At 49.7% G+C, this 23,623-nt stretch overlaps 1 protein-coding gene across 1 annotated transcript in view; it reads right to left on the bottom strand.

Annotated features, from left to right (window-relative positions):
- DYNC1H1 (dynein cytoplasmic 1 heavy chain 1) overlaps positions 1–23,623 on the bottom strand; it is a 1,654,074-nt gene that overhangs the window by 1,242,322 nt on the left and 388,129 nt on the right. Inside the window, exons 35-38 of the mRNA XM_086937823.1 lie at positions 18,961–19,188; positions 18,536–18,766; positions 17,898–18,038; positions 17,046–17,279 (exon numbers count right to left, since the gene is read on the bottom strand). Of these exons, the coding sequence (XP_086793949.1) occupies positions 17,046–17,279; positions 17,898–18,038; positions 18,536–18,766; positions 18,961–19,188 (834 nt within the window). The remainder of the gene's footprint in view (positions 1–17,045; positions 17,280–17,897; positions 18,039–18,535; positions 18,767–18,960; positions 19,189–23,623) is intronic.

Below are 23,623 nucleotides of genomic sequence, written 5' to 3'. Positions count from 1 at the left end.
CCAGATGATTTGCCACCAGACAAATCTGATGGTCCTGAACCCAGGACCAGAGACGCAGAGCCTCTCTGCAGAGACACTGCGACCCTACTCCTCCCTGCTTGTTGATGTACCACATCGCAGTCGTGTTGTCCGTTAGGACCTGGACCGAACGACCGCGAAGGGAAGGGAGGAAGGCCTTGAGCGCCAAACGTATCGCCCTCAATTCCAGAAGGTTGATGTGAAACAACCTTTCTTCCGGAGACCAAAGACCCTTGACCTCCAGGTCTCCCAGATGAGCACCCCACCCGAGAGTGGATGCATCCGATATCACTGTGGCCACTGATGGAGGTAGCTGAAAAGGCTTTCCCTGTGACAGATTGCCTTCCACGCCCCACCAGGACAGGTCCGCTGCAGTTTCTCTGGAGATCCTCACAGACTCCCTGAGATCTCCGTTGTGCTGATTCCACTGCCTGCGGAGGCACCACTGGAGCGCCCTCATGTGCCAGCGTGCATGACTGACCAACAGAATGCAAGAAGCCATCAGACCGAGCAGACGAAGGACCTTCAGGACTGGAACAACCGCTCCATTGAAGAATAAAGGAATCATTTCCTGAATGTCGCGAATCCTTTGAGGTGGAGGGAATGCACGACATACAGTAGTGTCCAGTACCGCACCTATGAACAGGTTGCGCTGGGAGGGCACCAGGTGAGATTTGGGTAAGTTTATCGAAAAACCCAACCTGTGTAACAACTGAGTTGTCTCCTGCAGATGATGGAGCACCATCTCCGGCGACTCTGCTTTGATCAGCCAGTCGTCTAGATAAGGGAATACAGGAATCCCTGACCTCCTGAGATGCGCCGCCACCACCGCCATCACCTTGGTGAAAACTCGAGGCGCAGTAGTAAGTCCAAACGGGAGGACCGCAAACTGATAGTGCTGCGATCCCACCGTAAAACGGAGATACTTCCTGTGCGACTTCAGGATTGGGATGTGAAAATACGCATCCTGCAAGTCGATTGACACCATCCAGTCTTCTTCCATCAGCGCCAGAAGAACCTGAGCAAGGGTGAGCATTTTGAACTTCTCCTGTTTGAGATAGAGGTTCAAAATCCTGAGATCGAGGATAGGCCGAAGTCTGCCATCCTTCTTGGGAATCAAGAAATACTGGGAGTAGCACCCTTGACCCCTCTCCTGCTCTGGAACCACCTCTATCGCTCCCTTTCGAAACAGAGCCAGGACTTCCTCCTGCAGGAGAAGCAGGTGGTCCTCCGAGCAATAACCTTGGCAAGGAGGGTAATTGGGAGGGAACTCCTGAAAAGGAAGTGCATACCCATTCTCTACGAGACTGAGAACATAAAGATCTGATGTAACCGATTCCCAATCTCGTAGAAAGTGAGTAAGCCGACCCCCTACTGGCCCTACATGATCCAGAATGGTGGATCTAGGGCTGCTTTGCTGGTGGGGGTTGGGCATTATTGGAGGAAGTGGAGGAAGAGGAGACTTGACGTCCACGTCCACGTCCACGACCCCTCTGTCTACCTCTATAGGACTTATATAGAGGGTTCTGCTGCTGCTGCTGTTGTTGGCCCTGCTTGAAGGGACGAAAAGAAGATTTACCAAATCCCTTGAATTTTCTAGCTGCAGACCCTCTCATCTGCAGACCCAACGATCTCGCAGTGGCACGACTGTCTTTAAACCTTTCCAAGGCCACATCTGCCTTCTTACCAAAAAGGCCAGATCCTTCAAAGGGTAAGTCCAACAAAGTAGATTGTACATCCGCTGAGAAATCAGATGACTTTAACCATGCGGCTCTCCTAGTTGCAATGGATGAGCCCATAATTCTGGCAACTGAATCCACAGTGTCCATGCCGCTTTGGATGACCATGCGGGCCGCAGCCTGAGTGTCAGAGATGACTTCATTAAAGTTTTTCCTATCCTCCTCAGGAAGTTTTGGTGACAATTGCTTCACTGAGTCCATCAGCGCGTGCACATATCTACCTAAAAGGCAAGTAGCATTTGACGACTTTAGAGCCATGCTTCCAGAAGAGAAAGTCTTCTTCGCAGCCTGATCCACTTTCTTAGACTCTTTGTCAGCAGGCACTTGAGGGAATGAGCCTGCCGCCCTATTAGAACAAGCCGCCTGAACCACAAGACTTTCCGGAGACGGATGCGTAGAAAGAAATGCAGGGTCATCAGGAGCCACCCTATAGCGCCTTGCAATAACCCTTGAAACTGCAGGAGCAGACAACGGCCTCTTCCAAATTTCCTTAATCGGATCTGACAAGGCATCAGTAAACGGCAAAGTTGGCTCCACAATTGAAGATGGAGAATGCAGGACTTCCGTGAGAATGTTGGGCTTGTACTCCACTGTGGGCAGCTTTAAGTTAAGAAGGTCAGCAGCCTTCCTAATGACTACATGATAAGGAGCCACGTCCCTTGATGGTGCATCAGAAGTCGAAGGCAGACCCCACTCGGGAGAGAGTTCCAGACCACTAGCATCCCGAAGCTCTTCGAAGTCATCACCATGATCAGGAAGCTCGCCTTCTTCCACATCTGAACTCTCATCATCCTTTTGCTCGAGAAGACTCTGAGCTCTTCGCCTTGACCACTCCATTCGAATCGAAGTCGACGGATCCGGTAACTACTCCGACGGAGCCGGTTCCGACGTCGCTCGAGGAACCGAAGCAGGAGGACGAGAGTCAAGAACAGGTGTGGCACCTCGATCTCGACTGCGAGGTCGATCCGGAGTCGGCGAAGCCGCATGCGGAGTCGAGGACCTCGGTGGAGCCGTACCGAGCCAAGGTGAAACAGGCGCCGGCATGAAAGGCATAAATGGAGCAGGGGCATACGACTGAGGAATACCCAGGTTGTACGATAACGGACCCATGGGGCCACCAGGCGCTCCAGCGGGGTACATTGCCCTAGAATAAACTCCAAACATCGCATTGAGAAAATGCGAGGGATCCTGCCCAGGACCAGGAAAGGAAGGGTACGGACCTACCGGATGTTGCAATGGAGGCCGACCCGACACATCCTCACCCTGACCTTCTGGATTCACAGGAGTCTCCGCCGAAGCCGGTTCTTGAGTCACCTCCTCTTCTTCATGCTCCGAGGAAACCGGCTCCGGGTCCGGCTCCGGCGCCGGAGAACCCACTCTTGACAAAGCAGGTGAAGGAGAGACAAAGTCCTTACGGTGTTTGTGAGACTTTCTCTTCGAGTCAGAGGAATCCTTCCCCGAATGATGTCTCGAACTGTGCTTCCTCCTCTTATGCTTTCTCCTCGAAGAGCTCGAAGCATGCCCGGAAGCCGACTTAGATCTAGACCTAGACCTTTCTCTGGACTTCGACTTCGCCTTGGACCTCGAGTCGTCTCCAGACCTCGAACCCGCTCTGGACCTCGACGCCGATCTCGACCTCGACCGAGACCTATGCTTCGACTTCGATCTCCGTGACGTTGATCTCGAAAGTCGCCCAGAGTCCTTTTTCACCTTCGCCAAGAGCAACTTTGCTTCACGCTCCCGAAGCGCCTTCGGATTCATCTTAAAACAGGACTCGCAGTTCTTGACGTCGTGGCCCGACCCAAGACACCACAAACAATCCTTATGTGGGTCAGTGATAGACATCATGCGGGCACAAGACCTACATGGCTTAAAGCCTGTTTTCCTCGACGACATCTCCGGAGAAGAACAAAGTCGCAAGAAAGAAACAGTGACAAATATTAGTCAGAAAGATACTAGGTATCGCTGAAGATCCCGAAAACCGTTAGCGTCGGAGACGCGGAAAAAAGGGAACAGACGTCATCACGCCGGCGTGGGCCTAATATGGGGTCGGTGACGTCAGACGGAGTCGCGCGCGATGCCGTGCTCCTGTGACGTCGCCCACGACGGCGTGCTACGAAGAAAATTTCCGAACGTTGCTGACGCAAGGGGGATATTCACAAGGTGAGGAATCCACACGGCAGATGTATCTATCAGAATGTGAACCCCGGTTAAAGTTAACTCGAGCCTCAGCATCACAAAATGGATGCTGCCACCACAGACACAAGTCTGACCCCCTGCAGCTGGGAGTCCTTCCAGCGAGGGGAGCTTGGAAAAAGGGTTTCCTGTCAGGGGGGGGGGTGCTAGCACCATCCCAGACAGGGTTTTGTGTATCCTAGGTAGGCAGGGCTGAATAGGAAGGTGACTGCAAGTGGCACCCCGGTGCTCACTATGCATCTGCCGGCTTGAACCAGTTCCAGGGGCACACCAGCCCCTGAGCTGGGGAAAGTACGGTATGGGAGAGGGGTGTAACCACCCCCCTTCCTGGTCCCACCCATGGGCAGGACCTAGTCCCGTACCAGCCCCTTTCTTTAGAATAAAGGTAGGAGTGGGGACCCTTCCAAATTAGATCATCTTTGAATCCTGAAACTACTTTCTACGAAAGGAACTCAAGACTTCTTCTCAAGATTTCTCCCTTGTGACTAAGGAGCAGTCACCCTGCAGCAGCAGGCACCAACTAAGTATCTTGCGGTTTGCTGAACGTCCTTCCTCCGGAACCAGACCGGCCAGCACGACGAGACCCAGACTCCCTGCCCTCTCTGACCTCAACCTGCCTCTACAGCACAGCTGAGAACCGTGGGTGCGACGAGACCAGAGGACCCAGCTATCATCAGAACCAGCACGACACTGACCCAGCACGACCGCCGAGGGACCCTCGAGTGGGTGCACTGGGGTAAGAGAAGCCCCAACCCCAAGCAGCACGAGCACTGAAGTCCAGCCCCCCAGCATCCACCAGATCTGCGTGGGGCCCTTTTGCTTCTGTGTCGCTTGCCACGTTGTCCGGTCACTGCCCGTTGGCTAGTGACCCTCCAGACGACGTCCTACTTTTGTTTCACCGCTAGTCTAGTTCCTCTAGACTGGCCCTTGTCTCCTCTTGAAGGGGACCTTCTTTGGACCCTCCTGGTCCACTCAATACGCCATTTTGTGTCACCACGTGGGCTTTCCTTAGCCAAGGCTTGTTGCCTCCTTCAACGGATCCAGCATCGCCAGCAGCAGACATCCGACGTGGGACAGCTCGCAGACCTCCAGCCTGGTCGACATCAGCGCCCTGGTCCGTGCAGCAGCAGAATCCAGTGCCACCTCTTCACCTGGCTGAGTGACCTCGTCCGGTGCCATCCTGGTGCCCACCTAATCACTGGCTAGTGATTCAGAACTCGGTCCCCTCTGCTTACAGGTATCCTTCTTCACTGATCCATCCTCGGATCAGCCAGGAACATCTTCACTGGTCGCCTGCCAGCAACTTCCACTTCAGGCTCCTCGTTCGTCAACGAGGATTCCCCGACGACACTTGAACCCTATGCAGCCGCAGCCCCTGGGCTAGGTAAACCGAGTACCACGGTGCTCCAGCGTAGAACCACTCTCTAAGTGTCTAGATCCACTTTCGTTTTTGACCTACCTAGTCGGGTTCGCCCGAGAACACCAACTTTGCATTTGCTAGTATCCATAGACTTTGTCCCGCATTACGCGTGAGAGTTTCCACTCTGCACACGGCGCTCCTAGGCCTCCTGCTTCTAATCTAAGGGTTCTGCACTGTAGGCCTAGCGATTCTAAAGTCTCTGAGAACTGTTACTTACCTGCTAGCAATTCGCATTCCACTTCCATAGTATATGGTTTTTCGTGCCCCTCTGGCATTTGTGTAAATTGTGCGACTTTCAGTATTTCTTTAAGAGTTTTGTATTGTGCTTAGCACCCTGTCCTCATAAAGAGTCCAGGGTTGTTGTGTTATAAATAAATATCCTTTTATTTTCATAACAACTTGTGTGGTGTCCTTTCACTTGGTGTTCAAGGGGTATATGTGATGGTATAACAGCTGGCTTAACACACCCTTTAGAGTTTAGTCTAAAGACTGCTCTTGTCCATGCTACTAGGATAGCTGGTCTATAAGGTTGACTTACAACCAATCAATAAGGGTTGTTTGGACTGATACATAGTGATCACTAGAATAGTGAGCACTGCATATCAGGCCAACTTCTCACAATCATCATCATCATCTGGAGGTGGTGTATGTGTTGGAGAAGTTTCAGGCAGAGATGGTGAAATGGATTTAGGGAGAGGAAGTGGGTTAGAAGGAAGAACAGGAGAAGAAGGATGCATTGGTGACGTTGCAGAGTCCTTCTTGGTGGTGGGTCCAACTTCTTTTTACATGGCATAGTAGTGACATGTCCTGTTTCTGGGTGTATATAAATCTTTATCTGCTTCGGATCGATAGGATCTGGCTGAAAAAGTTCCTCTTCCTCGGGAACCGCTTTCGGTGCCGATTTTTTCGGTTCTGATCGGGCCTGGGTTTAATTTTTTAGTCTTTGGCCTTAGGAGGCGTGCTGGAGTCCTTAGGCTTGTCTTTTGGTTCCGAGAATTTTGGTTTCAGAGCAGAACGGGATCTTTAGGCTTGGAAACGTTCGAAGCCGGCTTATTCATGGACGTCAAAGTTTTCCGGTCCGATTTGGCTTTGGAGGTGGAAGGCGTCTGAACCGCTTTCGGAGCAGAGTGTTCCTTTGGCTTCGGTGCCGAAGGCGCCGGTGGGACGATTACATGAGATTTGCTCGGTCCGGAGCTACCTGGAAGGCTTGTCTCTTTTCTTCGGAGGCGGGGCTTCTGAAGCTTGTTTTCGATCTTGACTGGGGCCGGCAGGCGAAGTCTTGACCAGTGCCTTTGGTTGTGGGGTTGGGGTAGGGGCAGTAGTACTCACTGTTTGACCAGGAGTGGTGAGGTCGTCTGAGTCTTCTGCCTCTGACAACACGATTTCGAGATCTTCGGAATCTTCTTCTCGGACATCAGGACCTTCAAAGATGTTCTCTGGTTCCGGAGTTGATCTCTGTGCCATAATGTGTTGTTGAGCTCTTCGATCTCGAATGGTTTTCTTCGATCGGAAGGATGCGCAGGCTGGACAGCTGGACTCGTCGTGTTCAGGTGATAGGCACAGGTTACAGACCATATGATGGTCACTGTGCGGGAACTTTGCTCCACACTGGGGGTATTTTTTGAACGGCGTCCTTTCCATGAGCTGTAGGCCTTACGGCGTGGATAGGCCCAGCGGCCCACGTCGACGACCAGAATCGAGCCGATGAAAGTCGTGTGTAAGATGAAGATGTTCGGAGTTAACCCGAAGAGTTTGTGGAAGTTTTGCACGTCGAAAAAGTTTGAAATCGAGATTTGGAACCGGAGCGCAAAAGTTGTATCCGAACCCAATGGCGGAAAAAAAACCAATCGAATCATGGAGTCAATGCCCATGCGCACTATCGTCCAAGGGAGGAGTCACCTATCTCGTGACTACAAAGACTTCTTCCAAAACAACAACGTGCAAGCATCCGAGCCAAACACCAGATGGCGATCTAATGCCAAGTGTGAGCTCTGCAGCTCATATGACTCAAACACTGCTGTTTACGAGTTCCCAAGCTACATGATGGCTTCACTGAAGCCAGAGATGTTCGGTATCAAACATTTTGCATTAATAAACCCAGATTGATTCCAGTGATGGATTTATTACTACATGGACCCCGAGGGCATCTTAGAGGTGCCCCCTGGTTGACTGGTGTAGACCAGCCCGCCACTACAATTTCTGATCCCCTGCTGGCGAGAGCCTGCGCTCAGAGTGCAGAAACAATGCCTGATCTGGCCGGAGGTGTTGTCATATCCTCGAATTAGAATGGCTAATGGATCAGCCTATCAAGGCAGGAGGCTTCAAAGGTTGCTGCCGCCTTTAATATGCGACCCAGGGATTCTTCAGAAAGGGGAAATGCCACCCCTGCCGAGGACCCATTTGGCACCAAGAGAGGAGGGAAAATTAGCGTGGGCTGTCCCCACTCAGGCTAGTTCCACGTCTAAGGTGGGCTACGTGATGTGAACACAAAATTTTGAATCCACCATTCCAAAAGCGCATAACTTTTTTCCTCCCATAGGCTTGCATTGAAGTTCTTGATATTTGCACTAAGTGTATCTTTTACATTGCGAAGTTACTGCTACTGCTGAATTACACCACAAAATATTTTCAGTAACACTGTAAAATATTCTTATTGGCTTTGCAAACACATTCCTATTGTACCTAAAAAGTATTGCTATTTTAAACTGGTACTACTTACTTGCAACAGAGTTCCTCTTGGTTCTAAAAATCAAAGTAAAGTAATATATTTATACTGGTCTTTGATTTAGTCTTTGAGCGTGTACAACAAATGCTTAAATCAGCCCCCTGATAAGCCTAACTGGTCAAATGCACTGCCACAAAAGAAAATTTGGTATTATCTACTTTAGCCTCTTTAAAGCCTCTGGGGATCCCCTGGACACTGTGGACACTATACCTTGCTTTGGTATAGTAATGAATATGCTACTTACCAGTATGCATCTGTTCTTGGCATGTAGGGCTGCTAACATTCACATCTAGTGCATAGATCGCCGCCTAGTGTTGGGTCCGGATGATTGCACCTTGTTGTCCTGGAAGAGTCTTCGAAGTATCACGAGATAGGTGGCTCCTCCCCTGGACTACAGTGCGCATGGGCATCGACTCCATCCCCAGATTGTTTTTTGCCATTGTTTAGAGATGGAGTGAAGTAGTGTAAATGATGTCCATGCTAATGATTGAATGCAAGAAATTACCTGCAGCCGCTACGGGCGCCGGGGAGGAGGGTGGGCGATGTGAATGTTAGCAGCCCTACATGCCAAGAACAGATGCATACTGGTAAGTAGCATATTCAGTTCGAGGCATGTGGGCTGCTAAATTCACATCTAGTGCATAGAATATATAGCAGTCCCTCCATTAACAGCGGCCGCCCGTGCCGGCTGCAGAAGTTTGAAAAAGAGATTTAAGAACAGCCTGTCCTACAGTTGCCTGCTGTTTAGAATGCACATCCAAGCAATAATGTTTAGTAAACGTGTGTGGTGTAATCCATGTGGCTGCTCTACAAATATCCTCCAAAGGAATATTACCCAGGAAAGCCATGGAGGCCCCCAACCTGCGCGTTGAGTGGGCCCTGGGGGGAAACCGTTAAGGTGCGCTTAGCCTTGTGGTAACAAATCTGGATACACTTAACGATCCACCTGGCTATTCCAGCTTTGGAAATGGGGTTGCCTTTGTGCTGGGCTGAGAAGGCAACAAACAATTGTTGTGTTTTCCTAAAGTGTTTGGTCCTGTCAATGTAGTACATTAACGCTCGTTTGACATCAAGCGTGTGAAGCATTCTTTCTGCCACCGTTTCGGGGTTTTGAAAGGATGTGGGCAGTTCAATGGTCTGATTAACATGAAACTGTGACACCACATTAGGGAGAAACTTAGGATTAGTGCGCAGCACCACCCTATTAGGATGAATCTGAATGAATGGCTCTTGTACTGTGAGCGCCTGTAGCTCACTGACGCGCCGTAGAGACGTGATGGCAATGAGAAATGCTACTTTCCATTTGAGGAATTGAATCTCACAGGAATGTAGGGGTTCAAACGGTGGCCCCATCAATCTGGTGAGGACCACATTGAGGTTCCACTGAGGAGCTGGTGGGGTCCTGGGGGGGATGACTCGTTTCAGCCCTTCAAGGAAAGCCTTAATGGCAGGCACCCTAAAAACGGAGAGGTGCTGCCTGTTCTGGAGATAAGCCGCTATGGCGGATAAGTGTAACCGAATGGAAGCATACGCCAGATTACATTTGTAAAGATGTAACAAATAGCAGATGATATTAGGAATGGATGCATCTAGCGGGTTGATATGATGGTCTGTACAGTAAATGACAAACCTCTTCCGTTTTGCTGCATAGCAAACTCTGGTAGTGGGCTTCCTAGCCTCCCGGATAATGTCCATGCATTCCGGGGGCAAATCAAGGTAGCCAAACTCTAGGACTTCAGGAGCCAGATCGCCAGGTTGAGCTGTTGCGGATCCGGGTGCTGAATGTCGCCATGGTTCTGCGTCAAGAGCCTGGGTGTGAGGCGTAGTCTTTCATGCGGTACCACGGAGAGCTCCAGGAATGTGGTGAACCATGGTTGGCGTGCCCACGTTGGAGCAACCAGGATGAGTGTCATCGAGTGTTGCAGCAGCTTCCTTGCCACCTGCGGTATGAGAGGTGCTGGGGGAAAAGCGTACGCAAATTTGCCTGACCAGTTCATCCATATCGCATTGCCCTGCGATTGGGGGTGTGGGAACCTGGCGGCGAAGCTCGGGCATTTTGCGTTCTCCCTTGTGGCAAACAGGTCTATCTCTGGATGACCCCACTGCTGGAAGTACGGGTGGAGTACTGATGGATGTATCTCCCACTCGTGCAGTTGGTGGCTGTACCTGCTGAGCAGATCCGCCATCTGATTGTCCTTGCCTGGGAGGTGTTCCGCCATGAGGAAGATGTTCCTCTGAATGGCCCACTTCCACATGCTCTGAGCCAGATGAGACAGCTGTGGAGAGTGTGTTCCTCCTTGCTTCTGGATATAGTACATTGCCGTCATGTTGTCCGTCCGGATCAACACAACCTTGTTGCACAGATGTACTTTGAATGACTTCAGTGCCATGAAGATCGCCATCAGCTCCAAGTAGTTGATGTGCATCCTCTTCTGTTGTGTTGACCATAGTCCCTGCACCGTGTAATGAAGTACATGCGCTCCCCATCCCAGGAGAGACGCGTCCGTCGTCAGGATAATCTGTGGCACAGGCTCTTGGAACGGTCGGCCCTTGCAAAGGTTGTGTGGAGTCCACCAATGCAGAGAGTTGTATGCCCGACCGGTCACCAACACTAGGTCTTTCAACTGTCCTTGAGCCTGAGTCCACTGGTGTGCCAAGCACTCCTGGAGAGGACGCATATGTAACCGCGTGGGCGGGACTATGAAGATGCAGGAGGCCATCATGCCTATCAACTGCATAAACACCCTCGCTGGGAGTGAGTGTTGCGGCCTGAACTTTTGAATGAGCGACTGGATACTGGTGATCCTCGCTGGATTTGGCTGAGCTGTCGCAGTCAGAGTATTGATTGTAGCGCCCAAGTACTGCCTCACATGGGCAGGTTGAAGGTGCGACTTCGGATAGTTGAGCGAAAACCCCAGACTGTAAAGAATGTGAATAGTGCTGGACATGTCCGCGGCGCACTGTTGTGCTGACTTGGCCTGAACCAGCCAGTCGTCTAGATAGGGGTAGACATGTATGTTCTGCCTCCTGAGGTGCGCCGCCACAGTCGCCAGACACTTTGTGAACACTCTGGGGGCAGTGGTTACTCCGAAGGGAAGTACTTTTAACTGGTAATGCCTGTTTTGAATGGTGAACCTGAGGTACTTTCTGTGGGATGGATGGAGTGGTATGTGAAAGTAAGCGTCCTTGAGATCCAAGGTTGCGAGGAAGTCCCCCTCTTTTAACAGTGGAAGGACTTGCTGCAACGTCAACATGTGGAAGTGTTCTGAAAGAATATACATGTTGAGCGGGCGTAAGTCCAGGATGGGTCTGAGTGAGCCGTCCTTCTTTGGTATTAAGAAGTACAGGGAATAGACACCTGTGCCCTGTTCTTCTACTGGCACAAGCTCTATGGCGCCTTTTTGTAGCATTGCAAGAACCACCTGCCGCAATAAGTGCAAATGCTCTGCTGACATAGGACGGTGCCTTGGGGGAATGGTGGGTGGAGTGGACGTTAGCTCCAGACAATAACCGAACTGGATAAGTTTCCTTACCCACCTGTCCGTGGTGATGGATTTCCAGACAGGCAGGAACCGTTGGAGTCGCCCCCCGACAGGTGTTAGATGGTCGGGGGGCAGTGACAGGGAGTCACTGTTTGTTAGCGGCAGAGGAGCGGGAATTGTTGTTGCCTCTACCTCTGCCCTTGGCGTTGTTCCCTCTGTAACCACCCCGACTTTGTTTAGTGTATGAGGATTGTGAATTGCGCCTGCTGTGCTATGTGTCCTCTGGTAACACCTCGATTGCCTGAGCGACGAAAAGTGCTTCCTCTAAACTGCTGAGACTGAAGTACACCCATCGATTTCGCAGTCTCAGTGTCTTTCTTTATTTTTTCAAGTGTGGTGTCCACCTCTGGGCCAAATAGTCTGTCTGGATTAACAGGCTGATTGAGAATAGTGGTTTGTATTTCTGGCTTAAACCCCGAGATGCGGAGCCATGCTTGGCGTCTTAGCATCACACTAGTGTTGATGGACCTTGCTGCCGTATCCGCAACGTCCAGCGCACACTTAATAGCAGCGTTGGAGATGAGCTTGCCCTCTTGGATGAGCATCTCCGCACCCTCTTTAAACTCATAAGGGAGGTGTTGTAGAAGCTGCTCTAATGTATCGTAGTGTGCCCTGTCGTATCTGGCCAACAGAGCTTGTGTGTTCGAGATGCGCCATATGTTGGCTGCCTGCGCTGCCACCCTTTACCCTGACGCCTCCAGCACTTTAGACTCTTTGTCCGGGGGAGGAGCTTCACCCGTCGTCTGAGAGTTCGCCCTCTTGCGGGCATTAGAGACCACCAAAGAGTCCAGAGGCAACTGGCCCCGAATGAAAGTTGGGTCCCCAGGTGCCGGCCTGTACTTCTTTTTAATTCTAGGGTTTACCACTCGCGCCCTTGTAGTGTATTTGAAAATGTCAGTGGCATGTTTCATCATTCCTTTAAGCATAGGAAGTGTTTTTACAGTCTTTTCGGCAGTAGAGAAAGTGTCGAATAGAAAGTCCACCTCTACCGGGTCAGCATGCATCTCTACATTGTGCTTTGCAGCTGCCCTTTCGATTAAGGCATTGAATGCTGTAGAATCTTCCGTTGGAGAAGTCTTAGGCCCATAGGCTTGTGGGTCAGAGACAGGCTGGTGGTCCCCCTGATCCCCTGAGGGCAACCATGAGTCCTGTTGTTCATCAGGGTCTGTGTTGTCAGGGAAGGTATACTGTTCCTCCAGGTCGCCCTCACCCCCATCTGAACAAGTGGGTGAAGGTGTTGGACTTCTGGTTGGTTGGTAAATAGGCTCCACCAGATGAGGGGACCTCGGGAGTGGCTTCTTCTTTAGAGGGATTACGAACGGCTCCAGAGGCTGTGAAGTAATCTTTCTCTTCTTGAGGGTCAGTTTTCCCGTATCAGCATCGATGAAGTGTTCCGACTCATCATCCAACAAGGGCTGACGACCAGAACCGCCACTTAGTTGAGTATGCCTCTCTTCGATTGAGTCCTTGGGCATCGACCGAAGCGCAAAAGCCTTCGGCACCACCTTTGGGTGGCAAGGTAAAGTGAAGCGGCATTGAGGCTTGCTTCTTTGGTAGAACCTGAGTCGCCTCCGAGGGCGTCTTCGGGCCCGAAGAGGATTCTTTGTCCCGAATCCGTTTGAGGGAGTCTTGTACCTGCTTCGTAAAAGAAGCGGACGGCTTAGTCGATCCGACTGTAGACTCCGATCCACCCCCTGGGGAAGACTGGAGCGGGATGACACCTTTTTTGCCATTGGAGCTGCCGATGCGCCGTCGGCCGAGCTCCCGCCACCGTCTACAGCTCCATGCGTCGCTGTCGATGTCTTCGGATCGACCGACTTCTCTTTTGGCGCCGGGACACCCGGCTTCAGCACGGCGCCTCTTTTGGTATCGCCGACCGGTTTCTCTGCCGACGCGGTGGGCTTGACTTTAGGCGGCACCGAGGCCTTCTTTGAGCTTGGCTGCTCAACCACTTTGGGTACTTTAGCCGCATCAACATTCTTCTTTGGTTTCGAGGTATCCGAAGAAGAGGTCGTCGATGACGTAGCAGACGCCTTCGAGGATGACGGCGTCGATGACGTAGCAGACGTCTTCGGTGTCGATGGAGTGGCGTCCATCTTGGTTTTGGTCGAACCCGAAGGTTTCACTTTCGGTTTCGTTTTCGGTAATGGCGGCTCCGCAGAGGTGTCCACAGCCGGGCCGATAGGCGGGGCGGAGGATCGAGGCGTATGGTCGTGGGTAAGGCCTCGTGGCGATCCCGTGACCTGAGCCGTTGTAAAGGTTGGGACGGGGCATAGCTCATCCTCCGAGCTATCTTCCATGGCCCCAAATGGTTCTCCGTCGTCCCCTACCTCCTCGATGTCTTCCTCGAGGTCGTGGTCCTCGACCGCTTCTCCGTAGTCGGTCTCGACCTCCGCCGATGCCGGCGAAATCTGCAGGTGAAGCTCCTGCTCATCTGCCGCGGGGTCGCCGAAGATGTCCGCTGGCGCCGGAGCCAATCGTTGGGCCTCAAGGCGCGCCACGCGCCGAAGCTTGATGGTCTTCTTCAACCGGAACCTGGAACAGGCCATACAGTTGGCCTCGTCATGGTCCGGCGACAGGCACTTGTTGCACACTGGGTGCACGTCGATGTGTGGGTACTTAGAACCACACAAGGGGCAGTACTTGAACGGACTCTGTTCCATTATATCAACGTCGGGGTCTTGCTGCGTCGACAGGGCCTCGATGATCGAAGAGTCACCGACTCACACGAAATCCCACTCGAAGAGCAGGAATGAGCACGAGACCGAACGCGAACAATACCGACGAGTGAGTAAAGCCTTTTGGCCTTAATAAAGTTGTTTTATCGATTCCGAACAGGAGACGTCGAAATCACATCCGAACCCAATGGCGGAAAAAAACAATCTGGGGATGGAGTCGATGCCCATGCGCACTGTAGTCCAGGGGAGGAGCCACCTATCTCGTGATACTTCGAAGACTCTTCCAGGACAACAAGGTGCAATCATCAGGACCCAACACTAGGCGGCGATCTATGCACTAGATGTGAATTTAGCAGCCCACATGCCTCGAACATAGAGAGCCAGCTTCCTTCACTAATGCCAGTCTTGTATTTTTATTAATACATGCACACACATAGGGCACCTTATATGTGCCCCTTGAAAACCTACCAGCCTCTGGTGAGTGGACTGGTTCTTGCCTTGCGTTTGCTCTCAGGAGGTCCGAAAGAAAGCCTGCTCAGGAAGGGGAGGTTCATATCCCTCCAATAGGGTGACTAGCTGATTAGCATTCAAAGAAGCCATTGCCTTTGAAATCCGAAACCTGGTTAGCTTCACATGAGAGGAAGACAGCCCCCCTTTGTTCAGAGCCCTTTTGCACCTGGACAGGAAGGAAAATTAGCTAGTCAGGGAGACGTACCCACCTTCTGGCTAGTACTACCCCTATGGTGGGCTGCCTGAAAAGGACACAACTTTTAAGAGTTGGCCATCTAGGACAGGGTTATGCCCACTTCCCACAAAAAGTGGTCATATAGGAGTCGTAGTGACTACAAGAGTAGGTAGCCCATTGGCTACTACCCTACACTCCCTTAACACCCGTAAATTCAGTATTTATGGGAGCCCATGCACCAGAAGAGCATGTCCTGACAACTTGAAGACGGACTAGAAGAGTCACACAGCAAGTACAGAAGATCCAGCAACTGATTGGCACCAACCCTGACGGCATGCCCGCTGACTTCAACAAGTGCACCAAAAGCTGACTTGTCCAGCAGCTGCTGTGTCTCCAAAGCACCGGAGACTCACCAGTACTTTAAAGAAACCAAGAAACCCAGTGGGACAACTAACCTGTCCCTCTATAACCTGCAGGCACCAAAGACTGAGCAGTGAGGCTCCAAGACCGCAGAAACCCTAAGCCGGAAAGGACCACTGCACCCAATTTGCCTAGCCGGAGCTGAAGTACGCCAAGGGTGCCAACCTGGTCCCCAGAACATCCAGACTCGAAGGTCACCATGGGTTTTCCCACTGTGGACTCCTCAACGACACCTGAAGCCTCTATTCATAGGCTCAGTCTACAGCGTCAGCTCCCAGTAAGGAAAACCCGACACCTAAGGGGCCTTTGCCCCAGGCCCGTGGAGTAGAGGAGCAAAGGTGTCCCTGCATCGCAAGCATCAAGAGGCCCGAGACCCCCTGTTGGTTCAGCCCGACGGGCCTCCCAGTCAAAGCCTTCAGCCTTTTTTGCGAAGACCGGTTCCCATTGACTGCCATAGGGCACCGATGCTGTTTTGCACCCTGCACCCAGCCGCCCTAGAGCTGGTGGTGGTGTCTGGCTGATGTAGCCTTGGACCTTGCCCTGCACTTACCTTAAGTCCCGGAGATTGGTGTCGTAAGTCGCTGTACTGAACCTGAATGCTGTACTTGTTTTTCCTCCCATAGGATAACATTGCAGCTTCTGAAAAAATGCACTGTCAACTATTTAAACAGAAAAGTATTTCTATTAAAAAACGTATGTACCTGATGGTATTGATTCGGGTGCCTGAATATATATAAAGATGCATGTTTTAATAAATTGGTATGGATCTCCATATTGAGTTGTGTGCATCATTTCTGGACAATTGTGATTATTTCCAGATGTCTTGCACTCCTCCCTGATAAGACTAAGGCTGCTCGACCACACTACCCCCAGAAGAGCACCTTGGGATTGCTAGAGCAAGCCCCTATCCACTCAAAGGAAGCCCTGGACTACTTGCCAATATATCTCATTTTGATATATCATTCAAAGGAGCCAGCTTTCTACAACTTCGTTTTGGTCACTATATAAAGAGCCAGCTTCCTACATTATGCGCTGCAGTGCCCTCAATGTTTTATCAAACAAGTATCTGCATTAAATCAAATCTCTCATTGGCATCCCCAATCTCAAAGGGTTTACAGATCACTTTGGAAACAAACTTTCTTTTAATAGTCCATCCAGTCTGCACTGCATTAATAAACAGTGAACAGTGCAATAACTGCCACTTAGCCCCTTCCATGCTCATGACGGAACGGTTTCACCCAGCGCTGAAGGGGTTAAATCAATCTGGTTTATTCAAAACAAAATAAATAGCACTAAAAGTAAAGAATCCTTCAATTCTCAGGAGTTGTAATAAAAGTCTCCGTCCAAGGTCTACACAACACTTTGATCATACAAAACATTTTTTCAAGCAAGCTACAAACAGGGTTGATCCAAAATCCACAAACATTTAACTCCTGCATACAACATGCATAACATAGCTGTTTGTTCCCTAAATAATTGCTTGCTGCCTCCCCCATTACATCTGTAAACAAATGCCTAGGGGTCACGTGGTTCGCATTTGTTAGGTGTGTAATGTTATATACATATTTGTTGCAACAAAGATTCCATCTCAACGTTAGACAATATTAATTCCAGTTTCTTACCTCCATGTCAGGCAGAGCTCGAAGAGCACTAAAGAGTGTCATGGTCTTGCCTGAACCTGGTGGGCCACAAAGAACCAACGGCTTGTGCTCTGCTAACCAGGTGTACAGCAAAGCCTCATGTCTCACAGTATCCAATGTAGGTACAACAACATCCGGAGCAGCAACTTTGTGAGTCTCAACTTCAATTTGAGGAACCTTGGACTGCCATGGTAACCATTCACCGGTGATGGATACCTAGAAAAAGAGCATCTTCATTAACCTAGAAAGCTAGGTGTAGAGAGCCCAAAATACAATATGTGCCTGGAAACATTCTGTCTAATATGTTCTAACAACAACCACGCATTCTACAGGGTGGCCTGTCATCAATAGCTCCTAGAACATAACAGATATAAGAAAAAGGGAGGGCAAGAAGAAGTGGGTAAAGGAGATATGGAAAAATGGAGAAGTGGAAAGCAGGTAGAAAGGGAAGAAGACAACAATGTGGGAGAGTAGCATCAAGACGCAAAGTCGCATTATGCAAATGTCACCCTCTATTTTGGGGTAGTAGGATGGGACAAAGGCCTTCAACAAGGGTAGCAATGCCATTCAGTCTCAACTGGCTCCAGACTCCATTGCAGTAGTTCCATCAGTGACATCTCTGCAGCAATGCTGACAAACGTGATAAAGGTACAAAATAGTTTTCAAATGTTGTTAGGACAAAGGACTGGGAATCTCTGAAACCGGGCCAAAACAAAAATGTGGTACCAAAAAGTGTATAAAAATGTTTGTAGGACTTCAAAAAGTTTTTGATGTTTATGACCTAAAGAAATGGATCAAGCACGGAAAATGCTATCTATTTTCAAAAGCATTTACCTCATAATCAATTATGGGTATGCTGGGTGCAGATGGCAATGGCACTGTTGTGATTCTCCTTATGTATTCACCCAGCTCAGCTCTCATTTTCAAACGGCTGTCTCCAGAAAATGACCACAGAATGGCATAAATGAGGTAACGCTGAAAGAAAGAAAAAATTACATAAAAAATGTGTATATATATATATATATATATATATATATATATATATATATATATATACATACACACACACATACACACACTACACTCATGCTTATATATACACATGAGAGAAAGTAAAGTTTTTTTAATTTATTTTTTCTTTTAAATCAATCACTTGCTCCTTTTCCAAATATCCAATTTCACACAAGTAGGGTAAAGTGATAGAATATTCATGCATGTTTGTCTGCTACCTCGTAGGAGGTATGAGGGAGGGGAAAAACCTCCTTAAGACCCCAATACCAGCCTCTGTTACCACCCTGCCAAAAACTCAGACTAGAGTCCTTACTATAGTAACAAGAAGCATATAGCCTGTATATTACGGAGAGAACAAACACTTTTGGAGTCTAGAAAGAAGTAAACCAGGAACCAAGGAACAGTGAAAGAGGTTAATCGGAGTAAAAGCAATCATCAAATCAGAAAGTATAACAGTTTACCTGGATATAACGCTCCAACTGATCAATCTGCATTGGGAAGTCTGGGTGGTTAGCATTGTACTGGGCAATGTTTCGACAAGCTTGGTGCAGCATGGAGAAGAGAGAACCAAGGCACCGCAAGCGTGTGAGGTCCATTATGTGCTCCAGCTTGAAGGCATGTTCAAGAGCTTTGATAACCAATCCGCTAGAAGTGAAATACGGTTGCAAAACAGTTGCAGCATCCCTCTGGATCTGTTGAGGAATACAGAAAGTGTAAAGTAGAAAATATGCATGAAAACCTAAAATATTTTGCCCTCTATATCTGGAATACATTTTTGGCAGCCATATAAAACAGAAGAGTATTCTGAGCTAGTCCAAAAAGGAAAGGCAACTTTATTTCATCTTGTGAAAAACAGTTCACTTTAACAAGCAATTACAAAATGTACCTGTAACATGGGTGAAGCAGATTCCTCCCCTTCATCTTCTTTGCCTTTTCTCATGCGCTGAGCCTCATCCTCGCCCTCATCTAGTGGAATACTCCGCACTCTGGCCAGGAAGTTATTGAATATCATGTCGGTGCTCAAGACATCCTCACTGAACCAAACCATACCACACCTGGACACTGTGGCCAAAGTTGCATATTTCAAATCTTGCACTTCAAACATGATGCGTACCTGTTAATGAACAATGTATAATTTGTTTCTATTCAAGCTTACGTTATACCAAATATCAAGCTGCAGCACTGTACCAAGCACAACATAACTGCAGTTAATTTCAGCAAATGAAAAACGAGGTTCCAAAGGAAATTCAAAGCATCTTTAGATTACTCTTGAATGTGAGAAAGTGGCTCTATATATACTGGACTGAAATGAAGTACAGTGTGTATAGAATCCACAAACCCCAAAGGTATAACAGAGGTAAAAGTCAGGACTAACTTTACTCTCAAAAGTGGTAGCTTGGTCGAGCAGTAAGGCAGTACCAGAGGGCAGTGCAAAGCATTTGTTCTACACACAGTCAGCAAAAGGTTTCACACACTCAAAGACTGGACTCTAGGCCAATTGTTTTTATATCTAAAGATATAGCTGTTTTATTTTTAGAAACAACAGGCATAAAAATATACTTTTCTTGATAGGAGTACTCATGTAATTACGTTAGAAGGAAGCAATAAAATTTGTGAACACAATAGGTACAGTGGTTGCTCAAGGCAACACAGGTCTAGACACACTTTAGCACTGAGCTCAATGTGTTTTCAGCTTACCACACAGATTACTTTGGTAGTTCCAGGACTAGATCCCAGATTCAGTCCTGGGGTCTAAACTGAAACCAATTTAGTAAAATCGTTTAGGTACTGTAGTGAATTTTCATGAATATAACGCGGTTTTAAAAGTTCACACTTAGAAACTTTTCAAGGTAAATCTGACAATGTTATCCAATGGGAGAAAATTCAGGTTGCAGGTAAAGTATGATCACGTTACTTTTGTAATCCAGTACTGGGCTCCTGGGGCCAGCAGTGGGGTCTCAACTTAAAACAGGTAAGTAATTGCGTTTCAGTATTTCATAGGATTTTTAAAGAATATTTAAAGTTTTCAAAAGTAGACAGACGAAATTTCAGAGAAAAGCATACAATGGATTCCTATGGAGAAAATACAGGTTACTGATAACCCGGAAAGGATTACTTTAGCGGTTCAGTACTGGGCTACAAGGTACAGTACTGGCTTCTCCCCTGATCAGAGGTGAGTACTTTGGAATTTGGGTGATTTTATATGAATATTTATAGTTTTCAAAACTTCACACTTAGAAAATTTTCGAGTCAAAATTGGTCAATGTTAAACAATGGCAGGTGAGTTACCGGTTTCCAGGTGAGTACTTGGCTGGTGAAGTTAAGGTTCTGGGCATAGACTCAGGGGTCTCCCAGGGTCAGGTAAGTAGTTGGTTCAGCCCCAGCAGCACAGGTGCAGAGGAAGTTAGGCCCAATGATATCCAATGAGGAAAAGGGGGCCTTCGTTTGGTGGCTGCTGGCTAGCTGGCCACATGGCTGTGGGAGCTGGGCTCCTGGTCACTTGCTCAAGGCAAGGGGGGGGAAGTAGGATAGGGCAAAGGTGGCACAGCCAGCGGCATTCGGGCGGCTGGGTGCAGGGTGCTTCTGAGCCGTCGGGCGCTCAATGTTATCCAATGGGTAAGGTCAAAAAGGAACAACGGCTGCAGGCTCGAGGACGGAGGCTCTCCAGGGGCGACCAGCACTTCGAGAGGTAAGTTGGGATCTCGGAGCACAGGTAGGTACCCCAAAGGTAAGCACAGGGGGCTGTAGGGCGACTGGTGCAGGGGTGTCTTTGGGTGTCGGAAAGCTTACCCTCAGCTGGTCGCGGTTGGGGTGGCCCCTGGTTCTGAGTCTGCAGGCGTCATCTGGTTGTCGAGGAGGGTCTTATGGCACTGGACTTCGGGTCCCAGTCGCCGGGGAGACGTCCTCGTGGTCTTGGTTTGGTTGGGCTCGGCGGATGCAGAGTGGGCTGGTCGGAAGCTTCCTGGCTGGCACCAGGGGGGTTGTTGCAGCAGAGCCTCTGCTGATGGGAGTCCCAATCTTCAAGAAGGTCAAGGCAGGCAGGTCATCTGGGTGTCCCAAGGTGGCTGTCCGCAGGAGTTGCCGGGATTTAGGTAGGAGCAGGTTCCAGGATCAACAGGCCAGTAGGGCTGGGGCCAAGTCAGTTGTCGTCCTGTTAGCAGCTGCACGGCGGGTCGTCTTCTTCTTGGTCTTCTTTCTTCTTTTCTTATCGGGATCTGAGGAAGGAAGGTTCAGGAAGCCCCTAAATAATGAATATAAGGGTGTTACAGGTAGGGCAAGGACAGGGACCAATGGGTCCCTGCCCTGGGGTGAGTACACCCCCTAGCCTACTCCTCTCCTGTGGGAGGGGGGCAGGAGCCTAGCTGTGATTGGGCAGGGCTCCCCATCTTCAAGATGGCCGGAGCCCTGGGTCGTGCTTCACCTTGTCATCCCCCACCTGAGGGGTGGGGTTGGCACAGGCTGGCACACCCCCCTTCCTGACGTAGTTTTTCCCGCCAGTCTTCCCCCCAGAGTGGGGGGGCAGGTTTCTGGGTACAGCAAATGGTCTGGGGAAGCTCACAGAGGCGGCATGCCTTTGAAGCTTCCCCCTGTCCATCCTGGGGGAGGGGACCTAGCACCTCGCCCAGGATGTGCATTGTTGCAGGCCCAGGAGAGTGGGGGCTCTCCTACCCAGGGGTCCAGCAACATGTCTGCTGTGTGGCATCGTCTGCAGCCACTCGTGGATTGTAGGTTAGGTTTTCAGGGGGCATCTCTAAGATGCCCTCTGGTGCATTTTACATTAACTCGCACATTGGCATCAGTGCGGGTTGCTGAGAAGTTTGGAACCAAACTGGTCAGTCTTCAGTGTAGCCATTATGGTGCTGTGGAGTTCGTAATGACAACCTCCCAGCACCATATACTCTTAATGGCATCACTGCACTTACAATGCCCAGGAATGGCCCTGGGTACTGTAAGGGCACAGGGCTCATGCACCTGGGCCCACACCACTGGCATAGGGCACCGAGCTAAAGGGGTGACTGATGTATGCCAGGGCAGTGGGTTGTGGGCATGGCACCCAGGGATGGGTGCCATGTCGACTCTTTGTTTAGTTCTGTACTTAGGTACTCAGCATGCAAAAGGCAGTGTGTGGGTACCAAGTACAGGGCCCCTAAGGGTGGCACAATAAGTGCTGCAGCCCTTAGGGGTCTTCTCTGGTCACCATGCCCTGGGTTGCAAATGCTACTTACCAGTATGCATCTGTTCTTGGCATGTAGGGCTGCTGACATTCATATCTGTGCATAGATCGCCGCCTAGTGTTGGGTCCGGATGATTGCACATTGTTGTCCTGGAAGAGTCTTCGAAGTATCATGAGATAGGTGGCTCCTCCCCTGGACTACAGTGCGCATGGGCATCAACTCCATCCCCAGATTGTTTTTAGCCATTGTGGCCAAGATGGAGTGAAACTCAGTGAATGATGACCATGCCATGAAATGATATGTGAACACTGCAGCTGCTACAGGCGCCGGGGAGGAGGGCGGGCGATATGAATGTCAGCAGCCCTACATGCCAAGAACAGATGCATACTGGTAAGTACCATTTGCAGTTCGAGGCATGTGGGCTGCTGAATTCATATCTGTGCATAGAATACATAGCAGTCCCTCCATTAGCGGCGGCCGCCCGTGCCAGCTGCAGCAGTTTGGAAAAGTGTTTTGAGAACAGCCTGCCCTACAGCTGCCTGCTGTTTGGAGTGCACGTCTACACAGTAATGCTTAGTAAATGTATGTGTGGTAGACCATGTGGCTGCTCTACATATGTCCTCTAAGGGAATGTTTCCAAGGAACGCCATAGAGGCCCCAACTTTCTGGTGGAGTGGGCTCTTGGTGGAATTGTAAGAGTGCGTTTTGCTTTTGCATAGCAGATTTGAATACATTTCACGATCCACCTAGCAATACCAGCCTTGGAAATAGGGTTACCTTTGTGATGTGGCGCAAAGGCCACAAAAAGCTGCTTAGTCTTTCTAAAATCTTTGGTCCTATCAATGTAATACATTAGGGCCCGTTTAACGTCAAGGGTGTGGAGCATCCGCTCCGCCAGTGACTCTGGATTTTGAAAGAACACCGGCAACTCAATGGTTTGGTTGATGTGGAACTGAGACACAACCTTGGGTAGAAATTTAGGGTTAGTGCAGAGCACTACCCTGTTTCAATGAACTTGGAAGAAAGGCTCTTGGATCGTGAGGGCTTGCAGTTCACTAACCCTCCGTAGCGATGTAATTGCTACAAGGAAAGCCACTTTCCATGTCAAGAACTGAATCTCGCAGGAATGTAGTGGCTCGAAGGGAGGACCCATCAGTCTTGTAAGAACCACATTGAGGTTCCATTCAGGAGCTGGTGGAGTCCGTGGCGGAATGACTCTTTTGAGGCCTTCCAGAAAAGCTTTGATGGCAGGCACTTTGAAAAGTGAAAGGTGCTGTCTATTTTGGAGGTATGCGGCCATCGCAGACAGGTGAATGCGAATGGAAGTATATGCCAGATTACACTTGTATAGATGGAACAGGTAACAGATGATGT

This window comes from Lissotriton vulgaris, chromosome 9, assembly GCF_964263255.1.
Source record: "Lissotriton vulgaris chromosome 9, aLisVul1.2, whole genome shotgun sequence".
Lineage (NCBI taxonomy): Eukaryota > Metazoa > Chordata > Amphibia > Caudata > Salamandridae > Lissotriton > Lissotriton vulgaris.
This window is presented reverse-complemented; position numbering and strand designations above follow the sequence as displayed.